Below are 19692 nucleotides of genomic sequence, written 5' to 3'. Positions count from 1 at the left end.
AGTCTCTGCAGTAAGAGCGGTCACACTGTGGAGTCTCTGCAGTAAGAGCGGTCACACTGTGGAGTCTCTGCAGTAAGAGCGGTCACACTGTGGAGTCTCTGCAGTAAGAGCGGTCACACATGACCTGTAACCTGCTATGGCTCGGGCTATATGTTGGACCTGTAGATGACGCCACAATAAGACAGAGGCCGGGACTGTACAGCACAATTCATTCTAATAAAAACACAGTGAGGGAAAGTGCGATTGGCGCACAGAGGGGGCGGGGTCAGCACAATGACAAGTACAAAAAATGGACAAATATACATTTCTACAGCAGCAGGTGGTCGGGTGGTCGGGGCCTCCTCCCAGCATATGTACACAGCGCTATCATACAGCAGGACAGGAGAGCCGCTGCCGGCCGGGAAAGCTCGGTCTGCTGGGATGGGGATCAGCGGCCGTCGTTCTTGATGACGATTTCTACCCCATGATGTCGTAGCTGAGCTCGAAGAATCAGGTTCTTGTTCTTAATATCCTCCACCTGAGCGAGAAGCAGGAGAGGCAGTCAGCATGGCGGCCCGTCCTCTGCCCACTCCCCCCCCCCCCCCAGCATGGCGTCCCATCCTCTGCCCCCCCCCCCAGCATGGCGTCCCGTCCTCTGCCCCCCCCCTCCCAACCCAGCATGGCGGCCCGTCCTCTGCCCACTCCCCCCCCCCCAGCATGGCGTCCCGTCCTCTGCCCCCCCCCTCCCAACCCAGCATGGCGTCCCGTCCTCTGCCCCCCCCCTCCCAACCCAGCATGGCGGCCCATCCTCTGCTCCCCCCCGCAGTCAGCATGGCGTCCCGTCCTCTGCCCCTTCCCCACCCCCACCCCCACCCCTCAGCATAGCGACCCGTCCTCTGCCCCCCCCCCCCCAGCATGGCAGCCCGTCCTCTGCCCCCCCCCCCCAGCATGGCAGCCCGTCCTCAGCCCCCCCCCCCCCAGCATGGCAGCCCGTCCTCAGCCCCCCCCCCCGCAGTCAGCATGTACGCTAGTCCTCTGCAGACCCCCCACCCCCCCCAGCATGGTCGTCCGTCCTCTGCCCACTCCCCCCCCCCCCCAGCATGGCGTCCAGTCCTCTACCCCCCCCCTCCCAACCCAGCATGGCGGCCCATCCTCTGCTCCCCCCCCGCAGTCAGCATGGCGTCCCGTCCTCTGCCCCACCCCCACCCCTCAGCATGGCGACCCGTCCTCTGCCCCCCCCCCGCAGTCAGCATGTACGCTAGTCCTCTGCAGACCCCCCACCCCCCCCACCATGGTCGTCCGTCCTCTGCCCTAGACCCACCACTCACCTGCTGCCTTAACAGCTCATTGTCCATCTGCAGCTGCTCCAGATTTTGCAGCTCCTCAGACAGGCGCAGGTTACCTTGCCGCAGCTCCTGGATGTAGTCGCAGGCCTTAGAGAGGATGCCCCCCTTACTCTGGCCGAAACCACAAGATGGCAGCATCAGGGGGCAAGAACCACAAGAAGATGGCATCAGGGGGCAAGAAATCCAACAGTATATGCCCCCGTGTCCCCCGCAGTCTGCATGTCCCCCCAGACTCGACTCTCCCCTCCCCTCCCCAGACTCGACTCTCCCCTCCCCCTCCCCAGACTCGACTCTCCCCTCCCCTCCCCAGACTCGACTCTCCCCTCCCCTCCCCAGACTCGACTCTCCCCTCCCCTCCCCAGACTCGACTCTCCCCTCCCCTCCCCAGACTCGACTCTCCCCTCCCCTCCCCAGACTCGACTCTCCCCTCCCCTCCCCAGACTCGACTCTCCCCTCCCCTCCCCAGACTCGACTCTCCCCTCCCCTCCCCAGACTCGACTCTCCCCTCCCCTCCCCAGACTCGACTCTCCCCTCCCCTCCCCAGACTCGACTCTCCCCTCCCCTCCCCAGACTCGACTCTCCCCTCCCCTCCCCAGACTCGACTCTCCCCTCCCCTCCCCAGACTCGACTCTCCCCTCCCCTCCCCAGACTCGACTCTCCCCTCCCCTCCCCAGACTCGACTCTCCCCTCCCCTCCCCAGACTCGACTCTCCCCTCCCCTCCCCAGACTCGACTCTCCCCTCCCCTCCCCAGACTCGACTCTCCCCTCCCCTCCCCAGACTCGACTCTCCCCTCCCCTCCCCAGACTCGACTCTCCCCTCCCCTCCCCAGACTCGACTCTCCCCTCCCCTCCCCAGACTCGACTCTCCCCTCCCCTCCCCCAGACTCGACTCTCCCCCTCCCCTCCCCAGACTCGACTCCCCTCCCCTCCCCAGACTCGACTCTCCTCCCCTCCCCTCCCTCCCCAGACTCGACTCTCCTCCCCTCCCTCCCCAGACTCTCCTCCCCTCCCCTCCCTCCCCAGACTCTCCTCCCCTCCCCTCCCTCCCCAGACTCTCCTCCCCTCCCCTCCCTCCCCAGACTCTCCTCCCCTCCCCTCCCTCCCCAGACTCTCCTCTCCTCCCCTCCCCTCCCCTCCCTCCCCAGACTCTCCTCTCCTCCCCTCCCCTCACTCCCCAGATACTCCTCCCCTCCCCTCACTCCCCAGATACTCCTCCCCTCCCCTCACTCCCCAGATACTCCTCCCCTCCCCTCCCTCCCCAGACTCTCCTCCCCCTACCTCTGTGGGCGGGGCGCTCCTCACCTGGCCGGACTTGGTGCTCTCCATGGAGCAGTCAGGGATGATCTTGGAGAGCTGAACGATCCAGTTGTTGATCTTGTCGCGGCGCCGGCGCTCCACTGTGGAGACATAGAAGACTGGTTACAGTATAATAGATGTCGCCCCCTAGCTGCAGGGCAGAGCATTACTGCAGGGCCTGACCTTCATTGTGCTGCGCTCTCCTCTTCTCGTCTCGTGTAGTCCGGGGGCCGTCCGATTTCCTGCGGAGGAGAGAACACGTCACCCCTATATCAATACCCTGTATGTATGGCGGCACCCCCTATATCTATACCCTGTATGTATGGCGGCATGTGGTGCACCCCCTATATCTATACCCTGTATGTATGGCGGCACCCCCTATATCTATACCCTGTATGTATGGCGGGCCAGGCGGCACATGGCGGATACTCACGGCGAGTACGGGTGGGTTCGGGGGGCGATGGATCGCTGGGCTCCCCCTTGCAGAACGTCTTGAGGAGACATCATGACAAAGAACTGTCCTGTGAGGAGAAGGGTCAGAGGTCAGCGGGTGCTCCGGAGCAGAGACAAGATGGCGACTGCTCAGCTCTTACCCGCACCAGTAGCTGCCTGGCCCAGGAGGGCGTCACTGTTCTGTGTTGTTACCACTGTGGTGGCGGTGGCGCCCCCTCCCACTGACGTACTGGTGTCTGCCACCGCAGCTGTGGGGAAGTAGGTATAGTGGGTCTCTGTGGTGGCGGCATCGCTCTCCACCGCCTCCTCACTGGTGAACGCCCCTTGGATTACGGCCTGCAGGGGGCGGAGCATGGCATTACCATCGTGGTATCACCCTCATACACATCCAGAGACACAGCCAGAGGGGCGGCACTCACCTGAGTCATAGACTGTGCTGCCGGGAAGCCGCTGATAGCGCCTGTGCCCTCTGTCTGCCCGTCCAGCTGACCCTCCGCCACCTGGATGACCCTGTACATGACCTGCAGGGACAAGAGAACTGCTGGGAGGAGCTTAACCTGACCCCACCCACTGCCCAACCAGCTGACCCTCCGCCACCTGGATGACCCTGTACATGACCTGCAGGGACAAAGAGAACTGCTGCTGGGAGGAGCTTAACCTGACCCCACCCACTGCCCCCTCCCCCATGTTATATAGCATCCCCCCTCCCCCCATATATCACCTACCTGTGTGCCCCCGCTGTCTGCACGCAGTACATACTTCACTCCAGGGTCGGAGAAGGTGGCGGCTGACTGAATGCTGGCTATGGCGACGCTGGTGGGGTCCTCCCCTGTGGCCACTGCACCTTGTGGAAAGAAGAGGGGGCAAATAAGAGAAAACAAGGCAGCCCACCAGTCTCCCCCGAACCCCAACCTCACCTTCCTGAACGCGGACTGTGCCCTCCTCAATCTCTGACGCTTTCTGCTGCCTGCAAGATGGGGGAGACCATGAGAAACACCAGACAGACTAAGCCCCGCCCACCTCACCGTAAACAGCCCACCCTCAGTGTAAAGCCCCGCCCACCTCACTGTAAACAGCCCACCCTCAGTGTAAAGCCCCGCCCACCTCACTGTAAACAGCCCCGCCCACCTCACTGTAAACAGCCCACCCTCAGTGTACAGCCTCGCCCACCTCACTGTAAACAGCCCCCCCTCAGTGTACAGCCTCGCCCACCTCACTGTAAACAGCCCCCCCTCAGTGTACAGCCTCGCCCACCTCACTGTAAACAGCCCCCCCTCAGTGTACAGCCTCGCCCACCTCACTGTAAACAGCCCACCCTCAGTGTACAGCCCCTCCCACCCATCCCTCACCGCACAGGGCCCCTCCCACACCGTACAGAGCCCCTCCCACCCATCCCTCGCCGTACAGAGCCCCTCCCACCCATCCCTCGCCGTACAAAGCCCCTCCCACACATAACTCACCCTTTCATTTCTCAGCTCTGCACTCATCAGATGTCTGTATGCTGCGGAGAAAGATATAACAAAGTGTTATAGAGAGGGGGACGGCAGAGGGCGGTATAGAGAGGGGGACGGCAGAGGGCGGTATAGAGAGGGGGACGGCAGAGGGCGGTACAGAGAGGGGGACGGCAGAGGGCGGTACAGAGAGGGGGACGGCAGAGGGCGGTACAGAGAGGGGGACGGCAGAGGGCGGTACAGAGAGGGGGACGGCAGAGGGCGGTACAGAGAGGGGGACGGCAGAGGGCGGTACAGAGAGGGGGACGGCAGAGGGCGGTACAGAGAGGGGGACGGCAGAGGGCGGTACAGAGAGGGGGACGGCAGAGGGCGGTACAGAGAGGGGGACGGCAGAGGGCGGTACAGAGAGGGGGACGGCAGAGGGCGGTACAGAGAGGGGGACGGCAGAGGGCGGTACAGAGAGGGGGACGGCAGAGGGCGGTATAGAGAGGGGGACGGCAGAGGGCGGTATAGAGAGGGGGACGGCAGAGGGCGGTATAGAGAGGGGGACGGCAGAGGGCGGTATAGAGAGGGGGACGGCAGAGGGCGGTATAGAGAGGGGGACGGCAGAGGGCGGTATAGAGAGGGGGACGGCAGAGGGCGGTATAGAGAGGGGGACGGCAGAGGGCGGTATAGAGAGGGGGACGGCAGAGGGCGGTATAGAGAGGGGGACGGCAGAGGCGGTATAGAGAGGGGGGACGGCAGAGGGCGGTATAGAGAGGGGGACGGCAGAGGGCGGTATAGAGAGGGGGACGGCAGAGGGCGGTATAGAGAGGGGGACGGCAGAGGGCGGTATAGAGAGGGAGACGGCAGAGGGCGGTATAGAGAGGGAAACGGCAGAGGGCGGGAAACGGGGGGGGGGGCGGCAGAGACAGGGGGGCGGCAGAGACAGGGGGGGATATAGTATATATACAGGGGGAGGGGGATATAGTATATATACAGGGGGAGGGGGGATATAGTATATATACAGGGGGAGGGGGGATATAGTATATATACAGGGGGAGGGGGGATATAGTATATATACAGGGGGGGATACAGTATATATACAGGGGAGGGGGATATAGTATATATACAGGGGGAGGGGGGATACAGTATATATACAGGGGGAGGGGGATATAGTATATATACAGGGGGAGGGGGGATACAGTATATATACAGGGGGAGGGGGATATAGTATATATACAGGGGGAGGGGGATATAGTATATATACAGGGGGAGGGGGATATAGTATATATACAGGGGGAGGGGGGATATAGTATATATACAGGGGGAGGGGGGATATAGTATATATACAGGGGGAGGGGGGATATAGTATATATACAGGGGAGGGGGATACAGTATATATACAGGGGAGGGGGATATAGTATATATACAGGGGGAGGGGGGATATAGTATATATACAGGGGAGGGGGATATAGTATATATACAGGGGAGGGGGATACAGTATATATACAGGGGAGGGGGATACAGTATATATACAGGGGAGGGGGATATAGTATATATACAGGGGGAGGGGGGATACAGTATATATACAGGGGGAGGGGGATATAGTATATATACAGGGGGAAGGGGGATATAGTATATATACAGGGGGAGGGGGGATACAGTATATATACAGGGGGGATGGGGGGATACAGTATATATACAGGGGGAGGGGGGATACAGTATATATACAGGGGGAGGGGGGATACAGTATATATACAGGGGGAGGGGGGATACAGTATATATACAGGGGGAGGGGGGGGATACAGTATATATACAGGGGAGGGGGATACAGTATATATACAGGGGAGGGGGGATACAGTATATATACAGGGGAGGGGGGATACAATATATATAAAGGGGGAGGGGGGATACAGTATATATACAGGGGGAGGGGGGATACAGTATATATACAGGGGGAGGGGGGGATACAGTATATATACAGGGGAGGGGGGATACAGTATATATACAGGGGGAGGGGGGGATACAGTATATATACAGGGGGAGGGGGGGATACAGTATATATACAGGGGGAGGGGGGATACAGTATATATACAGGGGGAGGGGGGGATACAGTATATATACAGGGGGAGGGGGGATACAGTATATATACAGGGGAGGGGGGATACAGTATATATACAGGGGGAGGGGGATACAGTATATATACAGGGGGAGGGGGGATACAGTATATATACAGGGGGAGGGGGGGATACAGTATATATACAGGGGAGGGGGGATACAGTATATATACAGGGGGAGGGGGGGATACAGTATATATACAGGGGAGGGGGGATACAGTATATATACAGGGGGAGGGGGATACAGTATATATACAGGGGAGGGGGGATACAGTATATATACAGGGGGAGGGGGGGATACAGTATATATACAGGGGGAGGGGGGATACGTATATATACAGGGGGAGGGGGGATACAGTATATATACAGGGGAGGGGGATACAGTATATATATCAGGGGGGAGGGGGATACAGTATATATACAGGGGGAGGGGGGATACAGTATATATACAGGGGGGGAGGGGGGGATACAGTATATATACAGGGGAGGGGGGATACAGTATATATACAGGGGAGGGGGGGGATACAGTATATATACAGGGGAGGGGGATACAGTATATATACAGGGGGAGGGGGATAAGTATTATACAAGGGGGAGGGGGGGATACAGTATATATACAGAGGGAGGGGGATACAGTATATATACAAGGGGGAGGGGGGGATACAGTATATATACAGGGGGAGGGGGGGATTACAGTATATATACAGGGGGAGGGGGATACAGTATATATACAGGGGGGAGGGGGGGATACAGTATATATACAGGGGAAGGGGGATACAGTAGATATACATTGGGAGGGGGATACAGTATATATACAGGGGGAGGGGGGGATACAGTATAATATACAGGGGAGGGGGGATACAGTATATATACAGGGGAGGGGATACAGTATATATACAGGGGGAGGGGGGGATACAGTATATATACAGGGGGGGGGGGATACAGTATATATACAGGGGAGGGGGGATACAGTATATATACAGGGGGAGGGGGGGATACAGTATATATACAGGGGAGGGGGATACAGTATATATACAGGGGAGGGGGATACAGTATATATACAGGGGGAGGGGGTGGATACAGTATATATACAGGGGGGGGGATTACAGTAATATATACAGAGGGGGAGGGGGATACAGTATATATACAGGGGGAGGGGGGGATACAGTATATATACAGGGGGAGGGGGGATACAGTATATATACAGGGGGAGGGGGGGATACAGTATATATACAGGGGAGGGGGATACAGTATATATACAGGGGAGGGGGATACAGTATATATACAGGGGGAGGGGGGGATACAGTATATATACAGGGGGGGGGATACAGTATATATACAGGGGGAGGGGGATACAGTATATATACAGGGGGAGGGGGATACAGTATATATACAGGGGAGGGGGGGATATAGTATATATACAGGGGGAGGGGGGATACAGTATATATACAGGGGGGGATACAGTATATATACAGGGGGAGGGGGGGATACAGTATATATACAGGGGGGGGGGGATACAGTATATATACAGGGAGGGGGATACAGTATATACACTGTTGCCCTAGTTCTTCCGCATTGTTGGGCGTTCCATACGGAGCCGTTGATAAGCCCCGCCTACAGCGGATCACGTGACCTCCCCGTCCTCCCTGCCTTTCCCGGTACCTGGGCTTCTCAGCCAAATCTCGGGCTCCGGTTCCCGGTCAAGCTAGCCATCAAAGTTTACGCATGCGCATAGACGTGACCCGCAGCCATCTTTATTCTTGCAGGAAGTAGGCGACACTTCCGGTTTCTTCGTCATTCCGGAACGCGTAACCATGATGACGGCGAGCGGGAGATGTCCGCCATATTTACTCCGGGCAATGCCCTCATTAGCCGCCTCACAGCCAGAGGCGTGTCTCCAGTATGTGACGTCACTGACGTGTACTGACAAGGCGCAAACAGGAAGTATCATGATGTCATCGCTTTAATATCCAGGTGAGGTGATGACATAACAGTAATTACCAGGTGAGGTGATGACATAACAGTAATTACCAGGTGAGGTGATGACATAACAGTAATTACCAGGTGAGGTGACATAACAGTAATTACCAGGTGAGGTGATGACATATCAGTAATTACCAGGTGAGGTGATGACATATCAGTAATTACCAGGTGAGGTGATGACATATCAGTAATTACCAGGTGAGGTGACATATCAGTAATTACCAGGTGAGGTGATGACATAACAGTAATTACCAGGTGAGGTGATGACATAACAGTAATTACCAGGTGAGGTGATGACATAACAGTAATGACCAGGTGAGGTGACATATCAGTAATTACCAGGTGAGGTGATGACATAACAGTAATTACCAGGTGAGGTGATGACATAACAGTAATTACCAGGTGAGGTGATGACATAACAGTAATTACCAGGTGAGGTGATGACATATCAGTAATTACCAGGTGAGGTGATGACATATCAGTAATTACCAGGTGAGGTGACATATCAGTAATTACCAGGTGAGGTGACATAACAGTAATTACCAGGTGAGGTGACATAACAGTAATTACCAGGTGAGGTGATGACATAACAGTAATTACCAGGTGAGGTGATGACATATCAGTAATTACCAGGTGAGGTGATGACATATCAGTAATTACCAGGTGAGGTGACATATCAGTAATTACCAGGTGAGGTGACATAACAGTAATTACCAGGTGAGGTGACATAACAGTAATTACCAGGTGAGGTGATGACATAACAGTAATTACCAGGTGAGGTGACATAACAGTAATTACCAGGTGAGGTGACATAACAGTAATGACCAGGTGAGGTGATGACATAACAGTAATTACCAGGTGAGGTGATGACATAACAGTAATTACCAGGTGAGGTGATGACATAACAGTAATTACCAGGTGAGGTGACATAACAGTAATTACCAGGTGAGGTGACATAACAGTAATTACCAGGTGAGGTGATGACATAACAGTAATTACCAGGTGAGGTGACATAACAGTAATTACCAGGTGAGGTGATGACATAACAGTAATTACCAGGTGAGGTGACATAACAGTAATTACCAGGTGAGGTGATGACATAACAGTAATTACCAGGTGAGGTGACATAACAGTAATTACCAGGTGAGGTGATGACATAACAGTAATTACCAGGTGAGGTGATGACATAACAGTAATTACCAGGTGAGGTGACATAACAGTAATTACCAGGTGAGGTGAATGACATAACAGTAATTACCAGGTGAGGTGATGACATAACAGTAATTACCAGGTGAGGTGATGACATAACAGTAATTACCAGGTGAGGTGATGACATATCAGTAATTACCAGGTGAGGTGATGACATAACAGTAATTACCAGGTGAGGTGATGACATAACAGTAATTACCCGGTGAGGTGACATTACAGTAATTACCAGGTGAGGTGATGACATAACAGTAATTACCAGGTGAGGTGATGACATAACAGTAATTACCAGGTGAGGTGACATATCAGTAATTACCAGGTGAGGTGATGACATATCAGTAATTACCAGGTGAGGTGATGACATAACAGTAATTACCAGGTGAGGTGACATAACAGTAATTACCAGGTGAGGTGATGACATAACAGTAATTACCAGGTGAGGTGACATAACAGTAATAACCAGGTGAGGTGATGACATAAAATAATTACCAGGTGAGGTGACATAACAGTAATTACCAGGTGAGGTGATGACATAACAGTAATTACCAGGTGAGGTGATGACATATCAGTAATTACCAGGTGAGTGATGACATAACAGTAATTACCAGGTGAGGTGATGACATAACAGTAATTACCAGGTGAGGTGACATAACAGTAATTACCAGGTGAGGTGATGAAATAAAAGTAATTACCAGGTGAGGTGACATAACAGTAATTACCAGGTGAGTTGATGACATAACAGTAATTACCAGGTGAGGTGATGACATATCAGTAATACCAGGTGAGGTGATGACATAACAGTAATTACCAGGTGAGGTGATGACATAACAGTAATTACCAGGTGAGGTGATGACATATCAGTAATTACCAGGTGAGGTGATGACATATCAGTAATTACCAGGTGAGGTGATGACATAACAGTAATTACCAGGTGAGGTGATGACATAACAGTAATTACCAGGTGAGGTGATGACATAAAAGTAATTACCAGGTGAGGTGATGACATAACAGTAATTACCAGGTGAGGTGATGACATAACAGTAATTACCAGGTGAGGTGATGACATAACAGTAATTACCAGGTGAGGTTGACATAACAGTAATTACCAGGTGAGGTGATGACATAACAGTAATTACCAGGTGAGGTGTGACATAACAGTAATTCCAGGTGAGGTGATGACATAACAGTAATTACCAGGTGAGGTGATGACATATCAGTAATTACCAGAGTAAGGTGATGACATAACAGTAATTACCAGGTGAGTGATGACATAACAGTAATTACCAGGTGAGGTGATGACATAACAGTAATTACCAGGTGAGGTGAGTATAACAGTAATTACCAGGTGAGGTGATGACATAACAGTATTACCAGGTGAGGTGATGACATAACAGTAATTACCAGTGAGGTGACGATAACAGTAATTACCAGGTGAGGTGATGACATACAGTAATTACCAGTGAGGTGACATAACAGTAAATTACCAGGTGAGGTGTGACAAACAGTAATTACCAGGTGAGGTGATGACATACAGTAATTACCAGTGAGGTGATGCCATAACAGTAATTAACCAGGTGAGGTGATGACATACAGTAATTACCAGGTGAGGGTGATGACATAACAGTAATTACCAGGTGAGGTGATGACATAACAGTAATTACCAGGTGAGGTGACATAACAGTAATTACCAGGTGAGGTGATGACATATCAGTAATTACCAGGTGAGGTGACATAACAGTAATTACCAGGTGAGGTGATGACATATCAGTAATTACCAGGTGAGGTGATGACATATCAGTAATTACCAGGTGAGGTGACATATCAGTAATTACCAGGTGAGGTGACATAACAGTAATTACCAGGTGAGGTGACATAACAGTAATTACCAGGTGAGGTGATGACATAACAGTAATTACCAGGTGAGGTGACATAACAGTAATTACCAGGTGAGGTGACATAACAGTAATGACCAGGTGAGGTGATGACATAACAGTAATTACCAGGTGAGGTGATGACATATCAGTAATTACCAGGTGAGGTGATGACATAACAGTAATTACCAGGTGAGGTGATGACATAACAGTAATTACCAGGTGAGGTGATGACATATCAGTAATTACCAGGTGAGGTGATGACATAACAGTAATTACCAGGTGAGGTGATGACATAACAGTAATTACCAGGTGAGGTGATGACATAACAGTAATTACCAGGTGAGGTGATGACATAACAGTAATTACCAGGTGAGGTGATGACATAACAGTAATTACCAGGTGAGGTGACATAACAGTAATTACCAGGTGAGGTGATGACATAACAGTAATTACCAGGTGAGGTGACATAACAGTAATTACCAGGTGAGGTGACATAACAGTAATTACCAGGTGAGGTGAGATATCAGTAATTACCAGGTGAGGTGATGACATAACAGTAATTACCAGGTGAGGTGATGACATAACAGTAATTACCAGGTGAGGTGATGACATAACAGTAATTACCAGGTGAGGTGATGACATAACAGTAATTACCAGGTGAGGTGACATAACAGTAATTACCAGGTGAGGTGACATATCAGTAATTACCAGGTGAGGTGATGACATAACAGTAATTACCAGGTGAGGTGATGACATAACAGTAATTACCAGGTGAGGTGATGACATAACAGTAATTACCAGGTGAGGTGATGACATAACAGTAATTACCAGGTGAGGTGATGACATAACAGTAATTACCAGGTGAGGTGATGACATAACAGTAATTACCAGGTGAGGTGACATAACAGTAATTACCAGGTGAGGTGATGACATATCAGTAATTACCAGGTGAGGTGACATAACAGTAATTACCAGGTGAGGTGATGACATATCAGTAATTACCAGGTGAGGTGATGACATATCAGTAATTACCAGGTGAGGTGACATATCAGTAATTACCAGGTGAGGTGACATAACAGTAATTACCAGGTGAGGTGACATAACAGTAATTACCAGGTGAGGTGATGACATAACAGTAATTACCAGGTGAGGGGTGACATAAGTAATTACCAGGTGAGGTGATGACATAACAGTATTACCAGGTGAGGTGATGACATAACAGTAATTACCAGGTGAGGTGATGACATAACAGTAATTACCAGGTGAGGTGATGACATAACAGTAATTACCAGGTGAGGTGACATAACAGTAATTACCAGGTGAGGTGATGACATAACAGTAATTACCAGGTGAGGTGACATAACAGTAATTACCAGGTGAGGTGATGACATAACAGTAATTACCAGGTGAGGTGACATAACAGTAATTACCAGGTGAGGTGATGACATAACAGTAATTACCAGGTGAGGTGACATAACAGTAATTACCAGGTGAGGTGATGACATAACAGTAATTACCAGGTGAGGTGATGACATAACAGTAATTACCAGGTGAGGTGATGACATAACAGTAATTACCAGGTGAGGTGACATAACAGTAATTACCAGGTGAGGTGATGACATAACAGTAATTACCAGGTGAGGTGATGACATAACAGTAATTACCAGGTGAGGTGATGACATAACAGTAATTACCAGGTGAGGTGATGACATATCAGTAATTACCAGGTGAGGTGATGACATAACAGTAATTACCAGGTGAGGTGATGACATAACAGTAATTACCCGGTGAGGTGACATTACAGTAATTACCAGGTGAGGTGATGACATAACAGTAATTACCAGGTGAGGTGATGACATAACAGTAATTACCAGGTGAGGTGACATATCAGTAATTACCAGGTGAGGTGATGACATATCAGTAATTACCAGGTGAGGTGATGACATAACAGTAATTACCAGGTGAGGTGACATAACAGTAATTACCAGGTGAGGTGATGACATAACAGTAATTACCAGGTGAGGTGACATAACAGTAATTACCAGGTGAGGTGATGACATAAAAGTAATTACCAGGTGAGGTGACATAACAGTAATTACCAGGTGAGGTGATGACATAACAGTAATTACCAGGTGAGGTGATGACATATCAGTAATTACCAGGTGAGGTGATGACATAACAGTAATTACCAGGTGAGGTGATGACATAACAGTAATTACCAGGTGAGGTGACATAACAGTAATTACCAGGTGAGGTGATGACATAAAAGTAATTACCAGGTGAGGTGACATAACAGTAATTACCAGGTGAGGTGATGACATAACAGTAATTACCAGGTGAGGTGATGACATATCAGTAATTACCAGGTGAGGTGATGACATAACAGTAATTACCAGGTGAGGTGATGACATAACAGTAATTACCAGGTGAGGTGATGACATATCAGTAATTACCAGGTGAGGTGATGACATATCAGTAATTACCAGGTGAGGTGATGACATAACAGTAATTACCAGGTGAGGTGATGACATAACAGTAATTACCAGGTGAGGTGATGACATAACAGTAATTACCAGGTGAGGTGATGACATAACAGTAATTACCAGGTGAGGTGATGACATAACAGTAATTACCAGGTGAGGTGATGACATAACAGTAATTACCAGGTGAGGTGACATAACAGTAATTACCAGGTGAGGTGATGACATAACAGTAATTACCAGGTGAGGTGACATAACAGTAATTACCAGGTGAGGTGACATAACAGTAATTACCAGGTGAGGTGAGATATCAGTAATTACCAGGTGAGGTGATGACATAACAGTAATTACCAGGTGAGGTGATGACATAACAGTAATTACCAGGTGAGGTGATGACATAACAGTAATTACCAGGTGAGGTGATGACATAACAGTAATTACCAGGTGAGGTGACGTAACAGTAATTACCAGGTGAGGTGATGACATAACAGTAATTACCAGGTGAGGTGACATATCAGTAATTACCAGGTGAGGTGATGACATAACAGTAATTACCAGGTGAGGTGATGACATAACAGTAATTACCAGGTGAGGTGATGACATAACAGTAATTACCAGGTGAGGTGATGACATAACAGTAATTACCAGGTGAGGTGATGACATAACAGTAATTACCAGGTGAGGTGACATATCAGTAATTACCAGGTGAGGTGATGTGACATAACAGTAATTACCAGGTGAGGTGACATAACAGTAATTACCAGGTGAGGTGATGACATAACAGTAATGACCAGGTGAGGTGATGACATAACAGTAATTACCAGGTGAGGTGATGACATAACAGTAATGACCAGGTGAGGTGATGACATAACAGTAATTACCAGGTGAGGTGACATATCAGTAATTACCAGGTGAGGTGATGTGACATAACAGTAATTACCAGGTGAGGTGACATAACAGTAATTACCAGGTGAGGTGATGACATATCAGTAATTACCAGGTGAGGTGATGACATAACAGTAATTACCAGGTGAGGTGATGACATAACAGTAATTACCAGGTGAGGTGACATAACAGTAATTACCAGGTGAGGTGATGACATAACAGTAATTACCAGGTGAGGTGATGACATAACAGTAATTACCAGGTGAGGTGATGACATAACAGTAATTACCAGGTGAGGTGATGACATAACAGTAATTACCAGGTGAGGGGATGACATAACAGTAATTACCAGGTGAGGTGATGACATAACAGTAATTACCAGGTGAGGTGATGACATAACAGTAATTACCAGGTGAGGTGATGACATAACAGTAATTACCAGGTGAGGTGATGACATAACAGTAATTACCAGGTGAGGTGACATAACAGTAATTACCAGGTGAGGTGATGACATAACAGTAATTACCAGGTGAGGTGATGACATAAAAGTAATTACCAGGTGAGGTGATGACATAACAGTAATTACCAGGTGAGGTGACATAACAGTAATTACCAGGTGAGGTGATGACATAACAGTAATTACCAGGTGAGGTGACATAACAGTAATTACCAGGTGAGGTGATGACATAACAGTAATTACCAGGTGAGGTGATGACATAAAAGTAATTACCAGGTGAGGTGATGACATAACAGTAATTACCAGGTGAGGTGATGACATAACAGTAATTACCAGGTGAGGTGATGACATAACAGTAATTACCAGGTGAGGTGATGACATAACAGTAATTACCAGGTGAGGTGATGACATAACAGTAATTACCAGGTGAGGTGATGACATAACAGTAATTACCAGGTGAGGTGATGACATAACAGTAATTACCAGGTGAGGTGATGACATAACAGTAATTACCAGGTGAGGTGATGACATAAAAGTAATTACCAGGTGAGGTGATGACATAACAGTAATTACCAGGTGAGGTGACATAACAGTAATTACCAGGTGAGGTGACATAACAGTAATTACCAGGTGAGGTGACATAACAGTAATTACCAGGTGAGGTGATGACATAACAGTAATTACCAGGTGAGGTGACATAAAAGTAATTACCAGGTGAGGTGATGACATAACAGTAATTACCAGGTGAGGTGATGACATAACAGTAATTACCAGGTGAGGTGATGACATAAAAGTAATTACCAGGTGAGGTGATGACATAACAGTAATTACCAGGTGAGGTGATGACATAACAGTAATTACCAGGTGAGGTGACATAACAGTAATTACCAGGTGAGGTGACATAAAAGTAATTACCAGGTGAGGTGATGACATAACAGTAATTACCAGGTGAGGTGATGACATAACAGTAATTACCCGGTGAGGTGACATAACAGTAATTACCAGGTGAGGTGATGACATAACAGTAATTACCAGGTGAGGTGATGACATAACAGTAATTACCAGGTGAGGTGACATATCAGTAATTACCAGGTGAGGTGATGACATATCAGTAATTACCAGGTGAGGTGATGACATAACAGTAATTACCAGGTGAGGTGACATAACAGTAATTACCAGGTGAGGTGATGACATAACAGTAATTACCAGGTGAGGTGATGACATAACAGTAATTACCAGGTGAGGTGATGACATAAAAGTAATTACCAGGTGAGGTGACATAACAGTAATTACCAGGTGAGGTGATGACATAACAGTAATTACCAGGTGAGGTGATGACATATCAGTAATTACCAGGTGAGGTGATGACATAACAGTAATTACCAGGTGAGGTGATGACATAACAGTAATTACCAGGTGAGGTGATGACATAACAGTAATTACCAGGTGAGGTGACATAACAGTAATTACCAGGTGAGGTGATGACATAACAGTAATTACCAGGTGAGGTGATGACATAAAAGTAATTACCAGGTGAGGTGATGACATAACAGTAATTACCAGGTGAGGTGATGACATAACAGTAATTACTAGGTGAGGTGATGACATAACAGTAATGACCAGGTGAGGTGATGACATAACAGTAATTACCAGGTGAGGTGATGACATAACAGTAATTACCAGGTGAGGTGATGACATAAAAGTAATTACCAGGTGAGGTGATGACATAACAGTAATTACCAGGTGAGGTGATGACATAACAGTAATTACCAGGTGAGGTGATGACATAACAGTAATTACCAGGTGAGGTGATGACATAACAGTAATTACCAGGTGAGGTGATGACATAACAGTAATTACCAGGTGAGGTGATGACATAACAGTAATTACCAGGTGAGGTGATGACATAACAGTAATTACCAGGTGAGGTGATGACATAACAGTAATTACCAGGTGAGGTGATGACATAAAAGTAATTACCAGGTGAGGTGATGACATAACAGTAATTACCAGGTGAGGTGACATAACAGTAATTACCAGGTGAGGTGACATAACAGTAATTACCAGGTGAGGTGACATAACAGTAATTACCAGGTGAGGTGATGACATAACAGTAATTACCAGGTGAGGTGACATAAAAGTAATTACCAGGTGAGGTGATGACATAACAGTAATTACCAGGTGAGGTGACATAAAAGTAATTACCAGGTGAGGTGATGACATAACAGTAATTACCAGGTGAGGTGATGACATAACAGTAATTACCAGGTGAGGTGACATAACAGTAATTACCAGGTGAGGTGATGACATAACAGTAATTACCAGGTGAGGTGATGACATAACAGTAATTACCAGGTGAGGTGATGACATAAAAGTAATTACCAGGTGAGGTGATGACATAACAGTAATTACCAGGTGAGGTGATGACATAACAGTAATTACCAGGTGAGGTGACATAACAGTAATTACCAGGTGAGGTGACATAAAAGTAATTACCAGGTGAGGTGATGACATAACAGTAATTACCAGGTGAGGTGATGACATAACAGTAATTACCAGGTGAGGTGACATAACAGTAATTACCAGGTGAGGTGATGACATAACAGTAATTACCAGGTGAGGTGATGACATAAAAGTAATTACCAGGTGAGGTGATGACATAACAGTAATTACCAGGTGAGGTGACATAACAGTAATTACCAGGTGAGGTGATGACATAACAGTAATTACCAGGTGAGGTGACATAAAAGTAATTACCAGGTGAGGTGATGACATAACAGTAATTACCAGGTGAGTTGACATAACAGTAATTACCAGGTGAGGTGATGACATAACAGTAATTACCAGGTGAGGTGACATATCAGTAATTACCAGGTGAGGTGACATAACAGTAATTACCAGGTGAGGTGATGACATAACAGTAATTACCAGGTGAGGTGACATAACAGTAATTACCAGGTGAGGTGATGACATAACAGTAATTACCAGGTGAGGTGATGACATAACAGTAATTACCAGGTGAGGTGATGACATAACAGTAATTACCAGGTGAGGTGACATAACAGTAATTACCAGGTGAGGTGATGACATATCAGTAATTACCAGGTGAGGTGATGACATAACAGTAATTACCAGGTGAGGTGATGACATAACAGTAATTACCAGGTGAGGTGACATAACAGTAATTACCAGGTGAGGTGATGACATATCAGTAATTACCAGGTGAGGTGACATAACAGTAATTACCAGGTGAGGTGATGACATAACAGTAATTACCAGGTGAGGTGATGACATAACAGTAATTACCAGGTGAGGTGATGACATAACAGTAATTACCAGGTGAGGTGATGACATAACAGTAATTACCAGGTGAGGTGATGACATAACAGTAATTACCAGGTGAGGTGATGACATAACAGTAATTACCAGGTGAGGTGATGACATAACAGTAATTACCAGGTGAGGTGATGACATAACAGTAATTACCAGGTGAGGTGATGACATAACAGTAATTACCAGGTGAGGTGATGACATAACAGTAATTACCAGGTGAGGTGATGACATAACAGTAATTACCAGGTGAGGTGATGACATAACAGTAATTACCAGGTGAGGTGATGACATAAAAGTAATTACCAGGTGAGGTGATGACATAACAGTAATTACCAGGTGAGGTGACATAACAGTAATTACCAGGTGAGGTGATGACATAACAGTAATTACCAGGTGAGGTGATGACATAACAGTAATTACCAGGTGAGGTGATGACATAACAGTAATTACCAGGTGAGGTGATGACATAACAGTAATTACCAGGTGAGGTGACATAACAGTAATTACCAGGTGAGGTGACATAACAGTAATTACCAGGTGAGGTGATGACATAACAGTAATTACCAGGTGAGGTGACATAACAGTAATTACCAGGTGAGGTGATGACATAACAGTAATTACCAGGTGAGGTGACATATCAGTAATTACCAGGTGATGTGATGACATAACAGTAATTACCAGGTGAGGTGACATAACAGTAATTACCAGGTGAGGTGACATATCAGTAATTACCAGGTGAGGTGATGACATAACAGTAATTACCAGGTGAGGTGATGACATAACAGTAATTACCAGGTGAGGTGACGTAACAGTAATTACCAGGTGAGGTGACATAACAGTAATTACCAGG

General features: G+C 48.1%; 1 protein-coding gene across 6 annotated transcripts; it reads right to left on the bottom strand.

Moving 5' to 3' along the window:
• Window positions 1-192: 192 nt before the first annotated feature.
• On the bottom strand, window positions 193-8406 carry USF1 (upstream transcription factor 1). 6 transcript variants are annotated; one of them, XM_069949200.1, is made up of 11 exons: window positions 8287-8406; window positions 4535-4575; window positions 3992-4041; window positions 3800-3918; window positions 3494-3595; window positions 3221-3410; window positions 3055-3142; window positions 2805-2863; window positions 2604-2722; window positions 1308-1436; window positions 193-517 (listed from the first exon to the last, which is right to left on the bottom strand). In XM_069949200.1, exons 2-11 carry the CDS (start codon window positions 4540-4542, stop codon window positions 428-430), a joined length of 954 nt encoding a protein of 317 aa, XP_069805301.1. In that variant the 5' UTR covers window positions 4543-4575; window positions 8287-8406; the 3' UTR covers window positions 193-427. The 6 variants fall into 6 exon arrangements, with proteins under 6 accessions (XP_069805301.1, XP_069805298.1, XP_069805302.1 ...); XM_069949197.1 differs by having other exon boundaries at window positions 3215-3410; window positions 8287-8405; XM_069949201.1 differs by having other exon boundaries at window positions 2628-2722; window positions 3215-3410; window positions 8287-8405.
• Between the last annotated feature and the right edge of the window lie 11286 nt (window positions 8407-19692).

This window comes from Dendropsophus ebraccatus, chromosome 13 (genome assembly GCF_027789765.1).
Source record: "Dendropsophus ebraccatus isolate aDenEbr1 chromosome 13, aDenEbr1.pat, whole genome shotgun sequence".
NCBI classification, from domain to species: domain Eukaryota; kingdom Metazoa; phylum Chordata; class Amphibia; order Anura; family Hylidae; genus Dendropsophus; species Dendropsophus ebraccatus.
The sequence above is the reverse complement of the archived record's forward strand: the minus strand, read 5'-3'. Positions and strand labels throughout refer to the sequence as shown.

What these genes read in the sequence shown, in the direction of transcription:
- USF1 (XM_069949197.1), bottom strand. An exon ending in CCAGGCAGCTACTGGTGCGG is followed by an intron (nt 3,143 to 3,214) that starts GTAAGAGCTGAG and finishes TTCTCCTCACAG; the next exon opens with GACAGTTCTTTGTCATGATG. An exon ending in GAGAGCGCAGCACAATGAAG is followed by an intron (nt 2,723 to 2,804) that starts GTCAGGCCCTGC and finishes ATGTCTCCACAG; the next exon opens with TGGAGCGCCGGCGCCGCGAC.